This window comes from Camelus dromedarius, chromosome 8 (genome assembly GCF_036321535.1).
Source record: "Camelus dromedarius isolate mCamDro1 chromosome 8, mCamDro1.pat, whole genome shotgun sequence".
NCBI lineage: Eukaryota > Metazoa > Chordata > Mammalia > Artiodactyla > Camelidae > Camelus > Camelus dromedarius.
This window is the reverse complement of record NC_087443.1, coordinates 61758033-61774934: the sequence shown is the minus strand read 5'-3', so window position 1 is coordinate 61774934 and position 16902 is coordinate 61758033. Positions and strand designations below refer to the sequence as shown.

At 48.5% G+C, this 16902-nt stretch overlaps 1 protein-coding gene across 1 annotated transcript in view; it reads right to left on the bottom strand.

Annotated features, from left to right (window-relative positions):
* Window positions 1–16902, bottom strand: part of SORCS3 (sortilin related VPS10 domain containing receptor 3) — a 564832-nt gene that overhangs the window by 294660 nt on the left and 253270 nt on the right. The window contains exon 3 of the mRNA XM_010987110.3: window positions 13216–13315. Within this exon, the coding sequence (XP_010985412.3) occupies window positions 13216–13315 (100 nt within the window). The remainder of the gene's footprint in view (window positions 1–13215; window positions 13316–16902) is intronic.

Below are 16902 nucleotides of genomic sequence, written 5' to 3'. Positions count from 1 at the left end.
GGCTGAGACCAGGAAGCCAGCAGTCCATTAATCCAAGCCGACTCTGCGGAGCTAACCTGCCTGCTCGGATCCTGCTCCGACATCAACTCGCTCCTCTCCGAAGGTCCAGAGCAGAGTCAGGGAATCTTCCATGCATATATCTGCTGTCACTGTCTCCCCGGGGATGATTAAAGATTGGAGGTGCAGGCCAAAGACCACTTTGGATAATTGCATCCTATCTCTCTGCGGCTCTTCTCCTGTGACTGTCCTCCTCGTCTGGCCTGGCCTGGCTGTTTTCATCAGTCAAGTACCTCTCCTGATACCAACCCGCAACAAGGGGAAGGTCCTGGACAAAAATGGGCTGCCGACAACAGCACAGTCTCAGTCGGGAGCCCCGTGCCCAGGCCTGCCTTGCACTCCATGGCCGGTCTTTCTGCTCCCTTCCCTGCTGGCTTGTCCTTCTGGATGGGGCCCTTTCTCACCCTCTGGACTTTAACAGACCTTCTTTCTCCAATTTGGGACCTTTTCACTCCTTGTTTAACCTTGACTTAGACTGTCGTCTGATTTTGCTGCCTTTGCCTGCCCTGGGTCTAACCTGGCCCTGGAGATCTCATCCATGCCCACAGGCCCATGGGCAGTTCCCCATCTAAGTCACCCTGGGCTGAAAGACTGACCCGGCCTCTTCTAACCCCAGGGCCCTAGGGACTCTAGGCTTACTGGACAGAGAGCCTCAAAGCTCCCAGGGGTCAGTATCCTTGGCCACCTGTCTGCCTGGGGCTGCCTGTATCATGCAGCGTCTTTCTGTGTCACTTAACCGGGGGAGCACTCGGCTTGAAGCCAGAAATCCGATTTCCAAAACCATAGTTCGGCCATTAAATGGCTAGGAAACCCTGACCAAGTGAGAGTGCCCCCACTGGGACTCAGTGTCTTCATCAGTTGAACGAGGGGCTTAAACCAGACAAACTTCGAGTCACCCACCAGCTCCACACTTCTCCAAACCCGACAACAGGGAGATGCCCAAGAGAGGGCCCTGCGTGCCCAGCCAGGCTGAGCGCCACTGGTCAATGGGCAGATCCAATGTGGAATGACCCCTGGTTTATAGGTGCCAGTTGTCCTGACCTCAGGGTGACAATAAGAGTAATAATAACAGTATTTACTAACCGGGCAGCTGGGGTCAGTCACTGGCTAAAAATCTGCAAGCATAATCCTCCTATCGGCCCAAGAGGTGGGTACTCGTATTATCATGATGACACAGACGAGGACACGGAAGCTTAGAAATACTAAATAATGTGCCCAAGCCACCAGCTGCTGAGAGGTAGAGCAGGATCTGCACCAAGTGGTTTCTTGCCCAAGTGGAAAGAGACCCCTGGGAACCCAACCAGCCCCCGCCCTATGGGGGTTTCCGAGTGGGAATGCCAGAGCCGAGCCTCACGGCTTCCTCTGGTGAATGACTGAACACTACGGCATCTTCCACAGGCAGTGCACTGCCCCGTCCTCCCCAGCCTCCTGTCTGTCCCACGTGTGAGGAGACTCTGCAACCCTGCGTTCCTCTGGCTTCTCCTCTCTGCAGGGCACATCTCGCACAACTTCCCAGCATGGGACCAGGGCGTTGCTAGACTAGAAGGAAGCACATCCCTCTGCACATCTGCGCTCTTGTTTGAGATAAGTACAGAGAAGTTTCTGGAAGGCCACCAGTGTCCCTCTAAGCTGAGGGAAGCCAATAGGACACCAGAGTAAAAAGCTCGTGTTTCAAGCTTTTGGACAATCTGGGTTTACAACCTGGCCTGGCGTCTCTGTAGCGGGGAGACGTCTGTCTTCTTGCCTCAGTGTGCTCCCTCTGTCTCTGTCTCTCTCTCTCCTTCCCTCCCTTGAGCACTCACAATCACTCTCATTCTCTTACCTCCCCAACTTTCTTGTAAAATGGGGATAATTACAGTATTTACATATCTATGTGTGTAAGAAAAACGTCAGGTAGAACCATCAGCATGGCTCCCAGGAAGTGCTCAATCAATGTTAGCCTCTTTTTTTCTTTCTAAGGCCCGAGCTGGACCTAGAACCTGGTCCTGAGGTCCAGTCTAGCAGTTGCTGTCATAACCACAGGTTCTGAGCTCTCGGGCCACCAGCAGCTCTCCCAGCTCCCTGTCCCAAATGACAGTTCCACTTAAACACAATCTCTGCCAGTGTGGGGTCCAGGCCTGAGGGGGCTGCACTCTCCCTGGGCCTGGCACAGTGCCCCCCACCCCAGCAAGGCACTCCACAAATGCGTAATATCGAGACAGACCATCTGCACATCACCAAGAAGGAGCCATGAATCCGGACGTGCGGGTGCACAGGTGGAGATGGTGCTCCGTGGGTTTCAAGGCTAGAGGGGCTACCTGGATTCTGGAACCAGGCAGGGCTGGATGTGAAAATCCCTGTTTCACCGGTTCTATGTGCCTAATGGGGCTTGGGTGAAAATGGGTGGAAACTTGCATTGCGCACACTGCCCAGGGCTGGCAGCCATCACTTTTCATTTATACTCCATTAAGTAAGAGAGAAGCAATCAATGGATCAGTGAGAAGGCACACAAAGCAGGTGGCTGGATAGAGGGAGAAACACAAGGGATGCAGAGGAGCACTTTTTTTTTTTGTTTCTGAAGTTGAAAGGATTTTGCCTAATGCTGGTTTGAGCCTGGGTAGATTCCTTTCCCCAGGATGGAAAAGTCAGCTTTGTAGACATGGGATCCTGGGACCTGGGAGGCACCACTGAGCAGACAGGACGGCAAAGAGAAGTTCATTTAACTGGTGTGGGGGGGTGCGGGGAGGGGTCGCATGGTTGAGCATCTACTCTGTGCACTTTCTAGGCATTATTTAGTTCTTAGGTTTTTTTTTACTCCTATTGTGAGCCCCATTTACGGATGAGAAAGCTAAGGCTTAGAGAAGGTAAATCATACATCCAAAGTGTGCTGCAAAGCTTTTCCCTCCACATCGTAACTCGTCACCAGGCACCAGGGAGGAACCAGGAACAGCTGGTCAGCTTCTAAACCGAACCTCACTCTTTCCCAACCCTGGCAGCCGGGAAACACTCACGCACATTTCTCTCTGGTCCACACCTCCATCCTCTCTGGTTCATTTCTTTCCTCTGTTTGGTCTTCATAAGACAGCCCAAGCCACTCCCCAGAGTTAGACTCTGCTGTGGAGGGACAGGGATGGCTGTCTGGGCCTGCAACGGGGGCCCTCTGCATGGGGCTGCCAGCTCCTAGCTGGGCCGCCATTTGTCACTGAGGTCAGCGTCTCACTCTGCACTGCTGGCTCAGACCCCAACACTCAGGGACAGGGACTTGTCTGCTCCAAACCTGCCCTCGAGCCATTTGGCAGCCCCGGGAATCCCAGGATGCTCGCCCCTCATTACCCGGACACGCTCACCAGCAGAGCGTGTGCTGAGCACTGACGTCTGTCATTCTGACCTTGGGCTGGTAATGGGGGGGACGGGCGAGGGGCGAGGCTGCGTGCCAGTAGCAATCTGTCTGCTTGGTTGAGCTCACCAAGGAAGAAAACAACAGAGTCGTTCCTGTCACCGGTGGCAGTGGTTGTTTTTGTCACAGATATCTCTACCTCGGGGGCAGGGAGACCCATTTGCTATATAACTGAGCATCGGAACATTAGGAAGAACACATTACCCTGCCTTCACGAGCTCTTTGCAAAAACTGCTCTTGCCTGTGATGCTCAGAAAACACACCCAGAAGGTCTGGTGGGGGCAGGGCAGGGAGAAGAGATGGAAGAGGATGCTTAACACGGGCACCTCATCGGTCCAAGAGGCCTTTGTCAGCCCTTCCTGCACAGCTCTCATCCTCTCAGCCTCCGCTCAGGAGCCTGCCATGGCTCCCCGTGCCCTTCTGCGCTGAGTCCTACTACAGCCCTGAGCTTTGACGGGTCTACAATACCCAGCCCCACCCGCCTCTCTCCCAGCTTGCCACTGCTAAAGTCAATACACCTCGTCACACTGCCAAACCTTCATCCTGTCCCCTCCTTCTCCAAATCCCAAGCTTTCTTCCAACGCCTGCCCCATTTTTGCCTCTGTCTTTCATCAGCTCTGATTACATCACAGGACCACATCTTTCTTCCAGCTGCCAGCTGTATTCACTCCTCCAGGTATTTCTAAAGTTTTCATAATGCTGTTTGTTGAGCATCTTTATATACACACAGATGCATGTACACACACACACATACACAGAAAATCCAAACCAATAAAAATCAAATTAAAAACTAGGTGAGGCAAACAAAAGCCATGAAGTACAGTAAATGGCTAACATTTATTATTCATCTTAAAATGCCTGGATAATCTTACTGCAAGTCATATCCTTATTTTTAAAAAATATGATCTACTCCATGCAAACCCCAAAGGACACTTTGGAGAGAAGCCAGGCTATAGGTTTATATTCTTCCCATTTTCAAATAAAATGTAAAAGAAAAAAAAAACTAGTAATCATTTTAATGCGCCTTGAATAAATTCTTGGCCAGAGCACACTGCAGTAATTTACACAGGGGACCACAGACACATACTTACTGAGAAAGAGACTTTGTGACTAAAGAGGGAATTTCCAAGAATTGCTCTAGACTCCTTTTCCTTTAAGTGATTAGTTTGAATTGAACCGCACTCCATCGCGGGTCACACTTGCAAAGGCAAATGGAAACTTGTAAACCAGTGCCTTTCCCCTCATTGATCCACCTCTCTTCTGACTTCTTAACTTTGCTTTATTCTGATTTCTCAGCCCCTGATGAAGTCAGATACTTTCATTCCCCGGGAGGTTACTCTCTGGTTCCTTTACTGGACATACCAAGAAGAAAAAAGTTTGGACTTGGAATCAGTAAATGAAGAAGGTTTGGTCCAAGTTCTGTTCTTTTCCTTTTTTCACTCCTTCCTTTCACACATTTTCCACTAAACTCATCTCCCAAAACACTGCTCTAGCCTCTTGGTAACTATTAATTTATGAGGCAAGAAAAACAAGGTGGTTGTGAATTAACAAGAGTAGGACCATCTCTCTCCGTCAGCAGAAAAATCAATCTCTCCCAGGCAGTCAGCAGGTTTGGTTTTAAAAGACAGGGAAGATGACTGAAAAAAAAAGCAGGTGGCAGTGTGCCTTCTGGACAGGGCAGGAAGAGAGGCTCTTAAAAAACCCAGGGTTCTGGGATCTGCATCCCGCCTCCAAGGAAGCCAAGAAGTAGGCGACCCAGCAGGCGGGGCCCAGCAGCCCTGCTGTCAGCACCAGGGACGCAGCTAGGAGCCGGCTCACAGGGGTTTCCAGTTTGACCACAAGGCCAGCTCCATCTGAAGAGTCAGTCTTCCCCTCCCTTTCTGTCACTGGTTTCCTCCAAAACAATATTATGGTTCTCATTTTATCTTATTTATGGTCCCAGAAAGAGGGGATAGGTCAATGATCTTTTATACCTATTTTACAGATTGAGAAACAGAGGCTGAGACAATTTAAATGACTTCCCCACAGCTCAGGAAGAGAAAGGACTAAACAGAAATCCTGATCCCTTCCGCAGGGGAGACCCCCCCTCTCATTTCTTTGATAGCCGTTCACCTTGGGCATGCTACTCAACCGCTCTGTGCTTCCAGTGTGCTACAGGCTGTCTGGATTCCAGACCCTTGATTTCTCTTCCAGGTGCATATGAAATGGGATTCCAGCCACAATGACCCTCAGGCTTTGAGACCAGAGAACAAAGAAGCTGAGGATGTTTGTACAAAACCTACAGCTATAACGCACATTCAGTGACAGGCTTGGGAGCATGTATTCCCAACTGCTCCCTGCTCGCATCCACCTTGGTACCCAGTTGGGGTTCGCCATCAGATCTGTGGGCTCCAGCTGCCAACTGCCCACGGGCTTGGCAGACAACACTGGACGAGGAGTCAGCAGACCCCGATCCTGCACCGGAGGCTCTGCTGCAAATCACTTCATGACCTCGGGCAAGTCCCCGAGTGGTCTCTTCTGTTCAACTAGGGCCTGCCTAGACCGTCTCTGAGGACCCTTTTATCCCCAACATGCAGTGAGTCGAAGAATTAAATATGAGAGAAAGTGAGTTAGATGAGCACATTAGATCAAGGGGAGGGACCACCAGCAACCAAATTTGAGCAGGTCACTGACCTCTTGGTGCCAAACTTTCATCCGTTGTAAATGGAATAATGATAGTACCAACATCATAGGGTGGCTGGAGAAGCAGTAAATGAGTTAACTCACATAAAGCATTTAGAATAATTTGGGGCACATAGTAAAAATTCTCAAAAAATGCTAGCTGCTCTCTCTCCTCCCTTTTCCCCTCCCCCTCTCTTCCCCCTCCATCTTATTCTCACAACCATTATTATTATTATTGTCATTTTTATTATTATCATAAACACTTGTGCCCTTTGGAAACAGAAATGAATATTAGCACTAAGAGGGACTTCTGTTACTTGCTCTTTAACATATAGCTCATTATGCACATATTCTGAAGGGAGAAAGCAGGACCCACAGAGATGAGACTACAGAAGCAGGTGGCCAGGAAGGAAGAAGTGTGATACAGCAGAGCTGGCCCCTTGCCTGCTATGGTGATGCTTGGTGTCCTCGCCCCCTGGGTTGCCAGAACAAATGCCAACAGCATCTCTAGCTCCCTTTCCTGGTGGGGGAGGGCTGTGCATGCCTGGATGAGGACGGTGATGCTCATGCTGATGGACCCCTCAACTGTGCCATTGAGGATGCTGCGGTTCTGAGTTCTGCCAAGAGAGACAGCAGGTTGCAGGGAACCAATCACCTCCTGAACAAGGAACTGTGACTTCAGAAGAGCTGGCCTGAATGGGAGGGCTTAGCTGGCCAATAGGTGGCCATAAAACCAAGAGCTATGGGGATCATACCAAGGACCACCCAACTGGCTATCCACTGAGCCCAAAGACCACATGGTGGTCATCTAGACCACCTAAGATTGAAGGAGCCTCACAAAGGATAGGACCTAAACTTGCCACTATACAAACAGGGACATGGAGGCTCTGAGAGGGGGCTGGCTTATTCAAGATCATTCAGTTACTCAGAGGCAGAACCAGGACGAGAAAGATGTCTGCCTCTTTCTCCTGCTCTAGTGGTCTTACCTTTAAATGACACGAAAAGTCCCTTTGCACTGCAGAACCTGCCTCGTGATACTTCTGAGTCAAAGGGAGGTCTTTGCAAGCCATGCTCAGCTTCCTTTTTCTCTCACACAGATCATTGCATCACTGCAGGCCCCAGCAAGAGCAGCTTCTCTGTGCTAGCCTTCTCCTGTTGCCCCAAAGGCTACTCTGCAAATGTTAACTTTCCACTGGGAGATTTTCTTACTACTCAGAATATGGCACGTGCATGACACCAATTGGAATACAAGGGATTGAAGTCGATTTGGGACAGCCTGCCAGACACCACACCCTGAACCCCACACCCTAGCTTATCTAAAACATTTCAAAATATAGAAGTTACATCTGAAAATATGCAGAGAATAATCTCTTAAGAAAATCAGGAACTGGTGACAAAGATGGCGTGGCTATACTGAGCCCTCGCTCTCACATGACAACGGTCATCAGGAGCTTGGACGACAGTCCCGCCGGGCCCCCATCTCTCTCTGGCATTACCTGCCCAGCCCTTGTGTGCATCTGAGTCTGAGATCCCAGGTCCATGCAGGTGGTTGTTTTCTGTGTGCATCTTGTCTGCCCAAGTAGATTGCACATTTCTGAAAGCAGGAAGCTGCCATCCAAAATACTTTGCTCAGAGCTAGACACTTAACAGATGGCTTCACAGCCTAAAATTAGCCTTCCACATTCTTTTTTTTTTTTTTTTTTTTTGCTTTGCTTTAGTGTAAGAGATTTTAATATCTGTGAATTGAAAGAGTACTACCTCAGAGCTTCCTCTCCCTGACCCTCCCACAATCTCTGGAGATGTGGTCAGGGAAAGCAGGAGTCCGAGATTTCAAGATTCTGTATTCTGTTTTGTTCAGAGGTTTCTCAGCGTATCAAAGTGAGCTCAAGGGTGATGCTGCCGTGTTAAGAGAATGACACGGGAATAACCAACATCCGACCACACACACAATGCTTCTTTAACAGCTTGACAGAGGCAGCCTGCTCATCGGAGAAATCTGACGGGTAATTCCCACTGTATTTCTGCAGGGTAGCCTGGAAGTAATTATCCTTCTCGCTGGTAAATCAATTAGGAAAGGAGGATCTAACACTCCTCCCCTCCTCTAAGAAGGTAATCCTCTAACACTAATGGGCAGAAAACCCAGGCACCAGAGTTCCTACTAACAGATGAAAGCACTCGCCTGGACTTTGTGTCTGTGGGCAGGCCAGCCAAGCTGTGGCAGGTCCAAGCAGACAGCACGGCCTGGCTGGTCCAGCAGAGGTGAGTGGGGATCCTGACCCCCCGCTGACCAGATACCTCAGAGAAAGCAAATGGCTCATCTGCCTGAGCCTCAGTTTTTTGACCTGCCAAATGGGAATAAAACTACCAAGCTCAGGGGATTAACAGTGAAACTTAACAGAGGGTAGAAATGAATTTAGTCCAGTGCCTGGAATTTAGTAAGAGCTCAATAAAAAAGTGTTTCTCCTACTGTGATGTCAGCCCTTACAGTCCTCCATCCCCACTCCATCCCTCCTCCATCCACACACACAGGCACACACACCTCTCCCCTGCAGTAATTTGATCGCATTCGCTGGCAGTCAGGATGGTCTATGTTCTCCGTTCACTGTTTCCAAATCTGCAGGTGGCAGCTGCTTTTGAGCCAGAGCAATTAGGCCATAACACGCCTGCATTTCTCTTTCCACTCAAAGATTTGCTCTCAAATCGACACGCATGGTAGCTCAGTCCCTGTCTGGTTGAGGCACAAAGACTTCAGCCTGTTTGTATAAAGCACAACGCTGTTCAATGCAGGCTTGACCTTGGCACACGCCACTCTGCATTGGCCCAAAGACAGAGTCCACTGATAGTAGTGAGTTCTAGGAACCCAGGGGTGTTTATCTCCTGCCAAGGGGAGGGGAGGCTGTGAGCTGGAGCTCAGACCCCACACCCCAGCAGAGCCCCTCCTCCAGGGGCAGACCTCATACACCTCGGGAGCTAATGCACTGCTCTCCGTCTTCAAAGTGCTGGGCTCAGACATCACCCAGACAGTGAGCTCAGTGGCCAATGGCCAGCCAAAGACAAACAGTGAGGGATGCAGAATGCACATCAAATACAACTAGGGCAGGTCAAAGCCATTAAAATAATCCTGATGCCACTGCACCACAAGGTGGTCTAGAATTCAACTCAAGTATCTCTCCGGCACTTCATATCAATACTCTCATCTGGAAAAAGATGAGTCGGTATGACTAGTCCAAATCTCAGCTTCCTTAAGGGAGTCCGGCATTGCCAGATGTATCCTAACTTGCCCCCCCAAATAAAAGCTCTTGGGAAGTCTGTTGCAGACCCACCATTTACAAGTAACACAGCCTGGTGTGATTTGCACAGAGGTCATTACCTTGCCTGCCTTCTAAGGTGGCTGGGAGGGCTGGCGATTATAGAGCGAGAGCTCTTAAGGGAACCTTAGTATAGTAGATGCTCAATTAATGCTACCTAAGCTCGCTGTACAGATGTTAACACTTCTCCTCTCAACTCAATGGCTATCTGCATTTGGAGATTTCATGTTGTCAGAAAAGTGTTAAGAAGCTTTGGGAATACCTACACTAATACAGGCACAATTTACTGTTTTACTAGGGGTAACGGAACTCTGATGTACTCACAGCCTCCAGGAAAGCAGTAGCCATGCGTTAAATAAGTAACACATTAGGTGAAAAGCAAGTATTTGGACAAGATTAGCTGGAAGAATCTGCTGCAGACTACTGCCACTAGCCAGTTGAAGATCATGGGGAGCTACAGATAATTTGGGTGCAGAGAGAACCAAAAGAATCATGATGAATTCAAGCTGAGATGAGACTCCAGATGACCACAGGTTTAAACTTCAAGACATATGTAACAAAGAAACAACAACAAAAACCAGTTGCATTACAAGGTCATGGGGGGAGGGTATAGCTCAGTGGTTGAGCTCATGCTTAGCGTGCTCGAGGTCCTGGGTTCAATCCCCAGTACCTCCATTTAAAAAAAAAAGTAAATAAATAAAAAAACTAATCCCCCCATTTTTTTAATTAAAAAAACTAAATAAAACCCAAGGTCATAATGGCCCAGAGCACTAGACCAATAAGCAAATAAGAGTATTTTCATTTACATCTAACTGTCACTTTGCCTGAGTGGCTTGAGCAGTGCAGGTCTAGTAAACCCAATACTCTGGTTAAGAGAGAGTCACCACGTAGGATGCTTGTGCGTCATCAGTGTCCAGCGGCTCCAAATACAGGCAAACACGCTTATAGTAAAATGAAACCGAATCTAAGTTTATCTCCGCTTGGATGATTCAGAAAGCATTTCAGGATCCCACAGTCCCTTTATGAAATTAATCTATATTGCTATTTCCAAAATAAATATATAAACCCATGGCATTCATGAGCCTGTCTTTTTGTCTTTCCCTGAACTGAGTGAAGAAAATGTCCGTACTTTTAACTTTCTGGGTGACAGTGTCTCTTAGGTGGCATTTAATTGTGCTTTGGAGGTGGTTCTCAGAAAAGACAAGACAAAACAGACCTAACTTTTGTTAACTGGGTGATAATTCCTGTGAGGAACTGCTCCAGAGAGCCCATGGTCTGAACATCACCTCTGGGAAGGAGAAACGGAGGTGCATCTCTGCACCAGTGGTCTCCAAATCCCAGCTGCACGTTCTTCTAGCCCTCAGCATCAGCCTTATCCCGCCCTTGGTTTCCCACACGACTGAGCACCTCTAGGTTATACCAAAAAGAGGTTAACAGTCAACAGTGGAGAAAAACGGCAGAAGACCGAAAGAAGTGTCGTGATCAGTAGGAGTCCAACAGGCACCACACATGACAGATGACTACCGGAATGGATGCAAACAGGTGTGACCCTTCAAGTGCCACTTGGGAAAATCCTCACAAAGACAGGTGATCCACCACCTACATGAAGATGTGATTAATTCTTGTGGTCCAGACAGAGGTCAGAGATCAGCACTGAAGGGCACCTGCCATCTGTCAAATACCCACCCCCTGCTTCTTCCAGAGTGCAGACACCCCCTGTGATTCTCCGGCCCCAAGCTACTGTGGGGGATGGGAGGAGCTTTAAGCTGGGAGTTAACGAGACCAGGTGTCCATTCTGCTGCTAACCAGCCTAGTGCCATGGGCGAGGCTCCGTGGGCCTCAGCTTCCTTCTTAATGAAGGGAGAGCGCAAAGGAAGACTTGACATAGACCACTGCTGAGTTGATTGGGTCAAGTTTTATCATGTGTCCACATGGGCATGGCACCAAGCTTTAATTCAAGGTCACAAAGCAACTGCCTCAAGTTCCCAGGTCAGGACTAGACCATCAATTCTGAAGCCCAGGGCTGTGATTACATGGAAGGGAAAGGAGCAGAGCGTGGTCCAAAGCAAAGACACCTGGTCTGAGCATCAGAAATCCCATGCTCTAACTCTGGCTCCATTTCTTACCCGCCTCTGTGGTCTTTTCTGGCTTCAGTTTCCTCATCTGGGAATCGAGACTATTGGAATAGATGAAGGATCCTTAATCAAGACTCCACGGACACCTTGGGTCCACAGGTGGAATTCAAGGTGTTCATAAATATCTAAAAATTGTTTCCAAAAGTTTGCATGTGGGGGCATGTTTCTAAAGAGGAGGCCTAGCACTTTAATCACATTTGCAAAGGAGCTGCAGTTCAAAAACTATCAACAACTGCTCGTATAGATGAAATCTATGATCCCTTCCATCCAGCTCTATGTTCAGTAATTCAAATAACAATATTGAGAAATGGGAAAAGGACAACCCTTTGGGACAAAGAAAAGAATGACTCAGCTAAAACCAGCAACAGGCACCTAAACGGCTGTCTTGATCAGCAGAGTTTTGGCACTTGGCTGGGAGGCACAGTCCCAGGTGTGGGGACTCCTGGAGCTGGCTGGATCTCCGGGCATCAATTACCAACGCTGAACCAGGAGTCACCAATCCTGCTTCTTCCCTTTGCTGAGGACAGCCAGGTGGGAGTGAGGAGAAGGGGTGGCTGGGCTGTGATGTTAAGGGTCTGAGTCCAAGTTGCCCTGCTTTGAGTAGCACAATCATGGTTCTAAGCCACCGCTTGGACTCCACCAGGTTGGACTCAGAGATCAGGGACCTCTGCACACTGGGTTGAAGATCATCCCTGAGCCTACCTCGCTAAAGAAAGGATTTGCAAAACCACTGGGGAATGCAAACAGATTGCAGAAGGAGAGCTGGGGAGTGCCATTTTCAGCATTTAAGAAACTCTGAAGTGGCCTTTTATATCGGTGGTGTGTTTACTGGGGCCAGATCAGCCTAGTTTCTAAACAGCAGTACCCTCCTAGCTGGGGAAAGAGCACCTCTCCCCAAAGCCAATATATTAGAAAGCATTTCATTTCTAAAACCATTCACCACTCCACGCAACTCAGGCCCCCTCTTCCCAGTAGGTCTCCACGAGCAAAGTCTGACCTCATACAATTTCACTCAGGTCCTGGCTGTTAAGTGAAGAGGAAAGACAGAAAATCAGAGGCCGGCAGAGTCAGTTGGCTCCCCTGTGCCTCAGAATGAGCTCTGGCTGGATCCAGTGGAAGAATCTAGGAGCTGCCTATCCTTGGCAAAAACCAACTCCCTGTTTACATGGAGGGTTCTGAAAAGAGACCAGCAAAAAGGAGGCTGCAGGAGAACTCAGCTCTGGAGTCCAGCAGTCCCATTCTTAGATTCTAGGTCTGTCACTCACCCTATTACTTGTTACTGTCTGCCTTCAGGCTAGAAAGTCATGTAATCTCTCTGAGCTTCAGTTTCTTCATCTGTAAAATGGGGACAGTAGTCTTTTTTGCCACATAGATTCATCACGAGGATAAATGAGATACGGTATATAAAGCACATAGCACCATCCTTGGCACAGAGGAACCCCTTACATAGTTATATACTGTTACTGTTGTGAGTATTATTATTATTATTATTATTACTATTGTTACTACTATATCAAAGCAGGTGTTAGAACTACAGTGTCTGTGGCATTCTTGGCATATAAAACGGGCAGTCTATCAGCGATGCGGTGGCTACTGGTTTTTTTTTCCTTAACTCCTGCCCTTGGCCGCCCTGCCACTCCACAAGGAGTGCTTAGGACCCACCGACCCCTCCTCTCACCTTCCTTTTGTTGGTAGGATTGACGTAGAGGTAACTGAGGACAGTCTTCAAACCCACTTTGTCATTCAGCTTTTCATAGGTGGTGCCATAATCCGTGGATCTGCAGGTAAGAGAGAAAGAAAGAAAGGAAGAGATTGTTTTACCAAATGGGGGATTGTGTTTAAAGGGGAGCCCGGCTCTCCCTCAACCTGCATCTTTGTTCCCAAATCACATGAGTGCTTAAAAGTGTTCTTCAGAGATAAAAGGCCCCATTAATTTTGAAAGAGCAATTAGACTAATGCATCTGCTCACTACCTGAGCTCGCTCCCCTCTGCTCCTGGCCTTTCTCGGAGACCTACTTTCCGGCCCTTTGTGAGGCTGTGCAGTGAAAGGAGCTGCCGGAGCCCGGCTGCCTCCCACACTCAGCTCTCTGGTCCCCCGCGTGGTGCTGCGGACAGAGGCACGAATTCCCGCCTGGAGCTGTGCATGAAGACCAAGGGGAGAAAGGCCAGACCTTCTCCTGAGGTCCCTGAGGTGCAACCGACTTCACACTCCTCCACTGAGCCTGAAGCCTGGCAACCCTCAGAGAGGCAGGAAGTGCTGTATCCAGGAGCTTGTGGGGTCCAATGGCCAAATCTGGCAGGACTGGTGGAGAGTCTGATGCTCTACACAGGAGAAAAAGCCCGGGACATGGACTGCAGCCAATAAGCTCATCATCCCAACGAGCCTGCTGGCTACCCGCCCCCTCCACTAAGTCTAATTTCCAGGGCTCTGATCTTATACCAAGACCACAAGTCAGGGCTCAGAGAACAAAGGCAGACCAAGCGACCCACAGGTCCCTTCCTCTCCATCCCACCTCTCCACGATGGAGCAGGGACAGCAGGCACCCAAAAATGGATTCAATTAGCCAACCTCCCTGAGGCTCCCACCTCACTGCTCCAACCCCCACGCCACACGTACCTCCCTCTGCTTTCAGATCACCAGTACCATCAGGTTCTCACCCCCTTTCTGCCATCGCCTTCCTTGGCAAAACTCACGAATCCTTTCCCACTAGAGCTTTAGACATCACAGAAGCCACCTCATTCTCTCTATGGCCAAGTGACCTCATGGGTGCCTGCATTCCATCTCAAATCTCAGTTCCTGACTCTGGCCCTGTGTCTCCCCTAGTAACTACCTGCCCCTGCCTTTTCTGTCATCCTTTACCCACCTTCTAATACTAATCTGCTTCTGCCGTGGCCCAAGCTTAGCTTTACAAGTCTCATAGCCAAACTGTGTGATGACCCTTAAGAATAATCCCCGTCTCCATCCAATTTGGCTAATTCTGTGTCTCAGGCCCAGCTAAGTACCCACCCTCATCTCTGTTAAGGCTTCCCTGGCCCTTTTCCCAGTCACCACTCATCTCTCCTCTGCACCAGAACAAAGTTCCCCGTCCGTTACACACCCAAGGCACACGCTGTGCGTGCCTCTTTTATTCTTTGATATTGTCATGATTAGTTTCCTTACTTTCTGTTTCCCCAACCACAATGCAAGCTGGTCAAGGACAAGGAACTTCGGAATACACTACAGGGAGAGGAAAGAACATGAACCTGGGGCTTAGCGAAGTCTGTGTTCCATTCCTAGATGGGCAGCTACCGGCTGCGAGACCAGACGCCGGTCACTTAACCCGCCAGAGCCACGGGCTTCTAATTTGAAAAATGGGGACAATTTAACCTCATGAGGCGTTTGTGAGGATGCAAAAATACAACCCATGGGAAGCCTTCTAATAGGATGTAGCGGACTGAAATGTCAAAAAATAAATGAAAATACAAACGACACTCACTTCTCCTTTCTCCGAAATAGAATCAGGCCTTGAACATCATATGCATTCAGCACGTTTACTGAATAGACGAACCTCAGTATTTCTAATCCCTCCCGAGGCTACAGGCCCCACATGGTCATCAGTTATGCTAACTTTGATGGTCAGCCACCCCCAAAACTGACTGCTTATCTTCTGTCTCCTGTCTACCTGAGGCACTAGGAGTCACTGCCAATCAGAGAAAGTCTTGCCTTTATCTCTCGAACCCAGCTCAGTCTTCAAGTCTTAACGATTCTGTCTCCTAAGTAACGTAGACCCCTGATCTTTCCATCCTCATTCCAATGCGTGGCTCGTGTATCACCACTTCTGAAACAATCTCCCAACTGGATGCTATCACCACTTCTGAAACAATCTCCCAACTGGATGCTCCTCTTCTACTTTCTCCCCCTCCCATCAATTGCCATGCTGTCATCGGGTTATATTTCAACCGTGCAGATCTGTCCACCTCCCTCCCTGGCAGTAATTACCCACTGCCTGTACACAGTGAAGCTATAGCTTCCAAGCTTAGTCTTGTAAAATCTGGCTACACCTTCACTTACTAGACCATATCTAGTTGCTTGCTCCTCTGCCCCTGTCTCCCCAGCCTCACTAAACTCTCCTGAATGCCATGCATTTTCATTGCCTCCATTTCTGGCACATCATTTCCTTCGCCTGAACTAGCTCCAACCCCTGGTTCCTCTACTTGGTAAATTTCTCTCCAACCTTCACACTCTACTCCAATATCACTCCCCTTCCAACTTCCTCCCTGGGAAATTAATCACCATTTCCTTCCTGTTCTCATACTACCTTGTGAATATTTCTATTCCAGCATGTATCCTATTGTTATGACCATACTAGTTTTATCCTGGGACCTCCTCCTTGACTATACCTCCCTATGGGCAAGAACCATTTCTCATAACAGCCCCAACGCCTTGCACCATGCCTGGTACAAAGCAAATGTTGAACGTTGTGATGTTTGTATTGCTTTGTTTTGTCTTTATTTGCAAGAATGAATGAAGGAATAAACTTGTCCAAACGTACTCGTGAGTTCTTGGCCAAATACTAACGTCTAGAGGCAACTCAACACAGAGCCACACCTAGGAAACACACCTAACACAGGAATGCCAGCATGACTTACAGACTGGTCAGACCTAGCAGCGTTGGATGCCACAGATGGATCTAGAGTTCACTCACTCACACAAGCATTAAGGCTAAATGACCAGTCACCCTGACCTCCTACCCTACCCAAGGCAGGGGAGACGACACACCATAATCTCTAGGAAATGTTAATAGGATATTTTACTAATACAAACAAAACACTTTATTAATACAAACAAAATGTTAATACAAGCAAAAATGCAAACAAAACAAAACAATTCACTTCTTGACTCTACACTCTTGAAGGCATAAAGACAGCATAGTGTAGGGAAAGAACATTGAACTTGGAATCTGGAAGTCTAGACTCTAGAAATGATTCTGAAATGGATGCAAAGTCTTACCCAGGAAAGGTCAATTTTCTAAGCCCATTAAAGAGAAAATTCTTCTGACACTTGTTAAAATGGAAAGGCAGACTTCATTCAGGACCAGTGCGATAGGTAAGGGGACCACAACAATGAGGTTTCCACATCAAGGAGGGAGACTGGGCTCAACCCTCAACACAAGATAAACAAGGAGTTTACAGCCAGAGAGAAAGGTGGGGGTCAGTGGGTAGAGCATGACTAAGAGGGTGGGGAAATTCTCTGCTGAACTAACCTGACAGAATTCTTGCTGAAGGCAGGTCACAGTGATCAGACATACCCAAGGCATTAATGGCGGATGAGGAATTTGATCAGCTATTGAGTATAAGCAGATATGGAGTGTGATGAGATACTGGT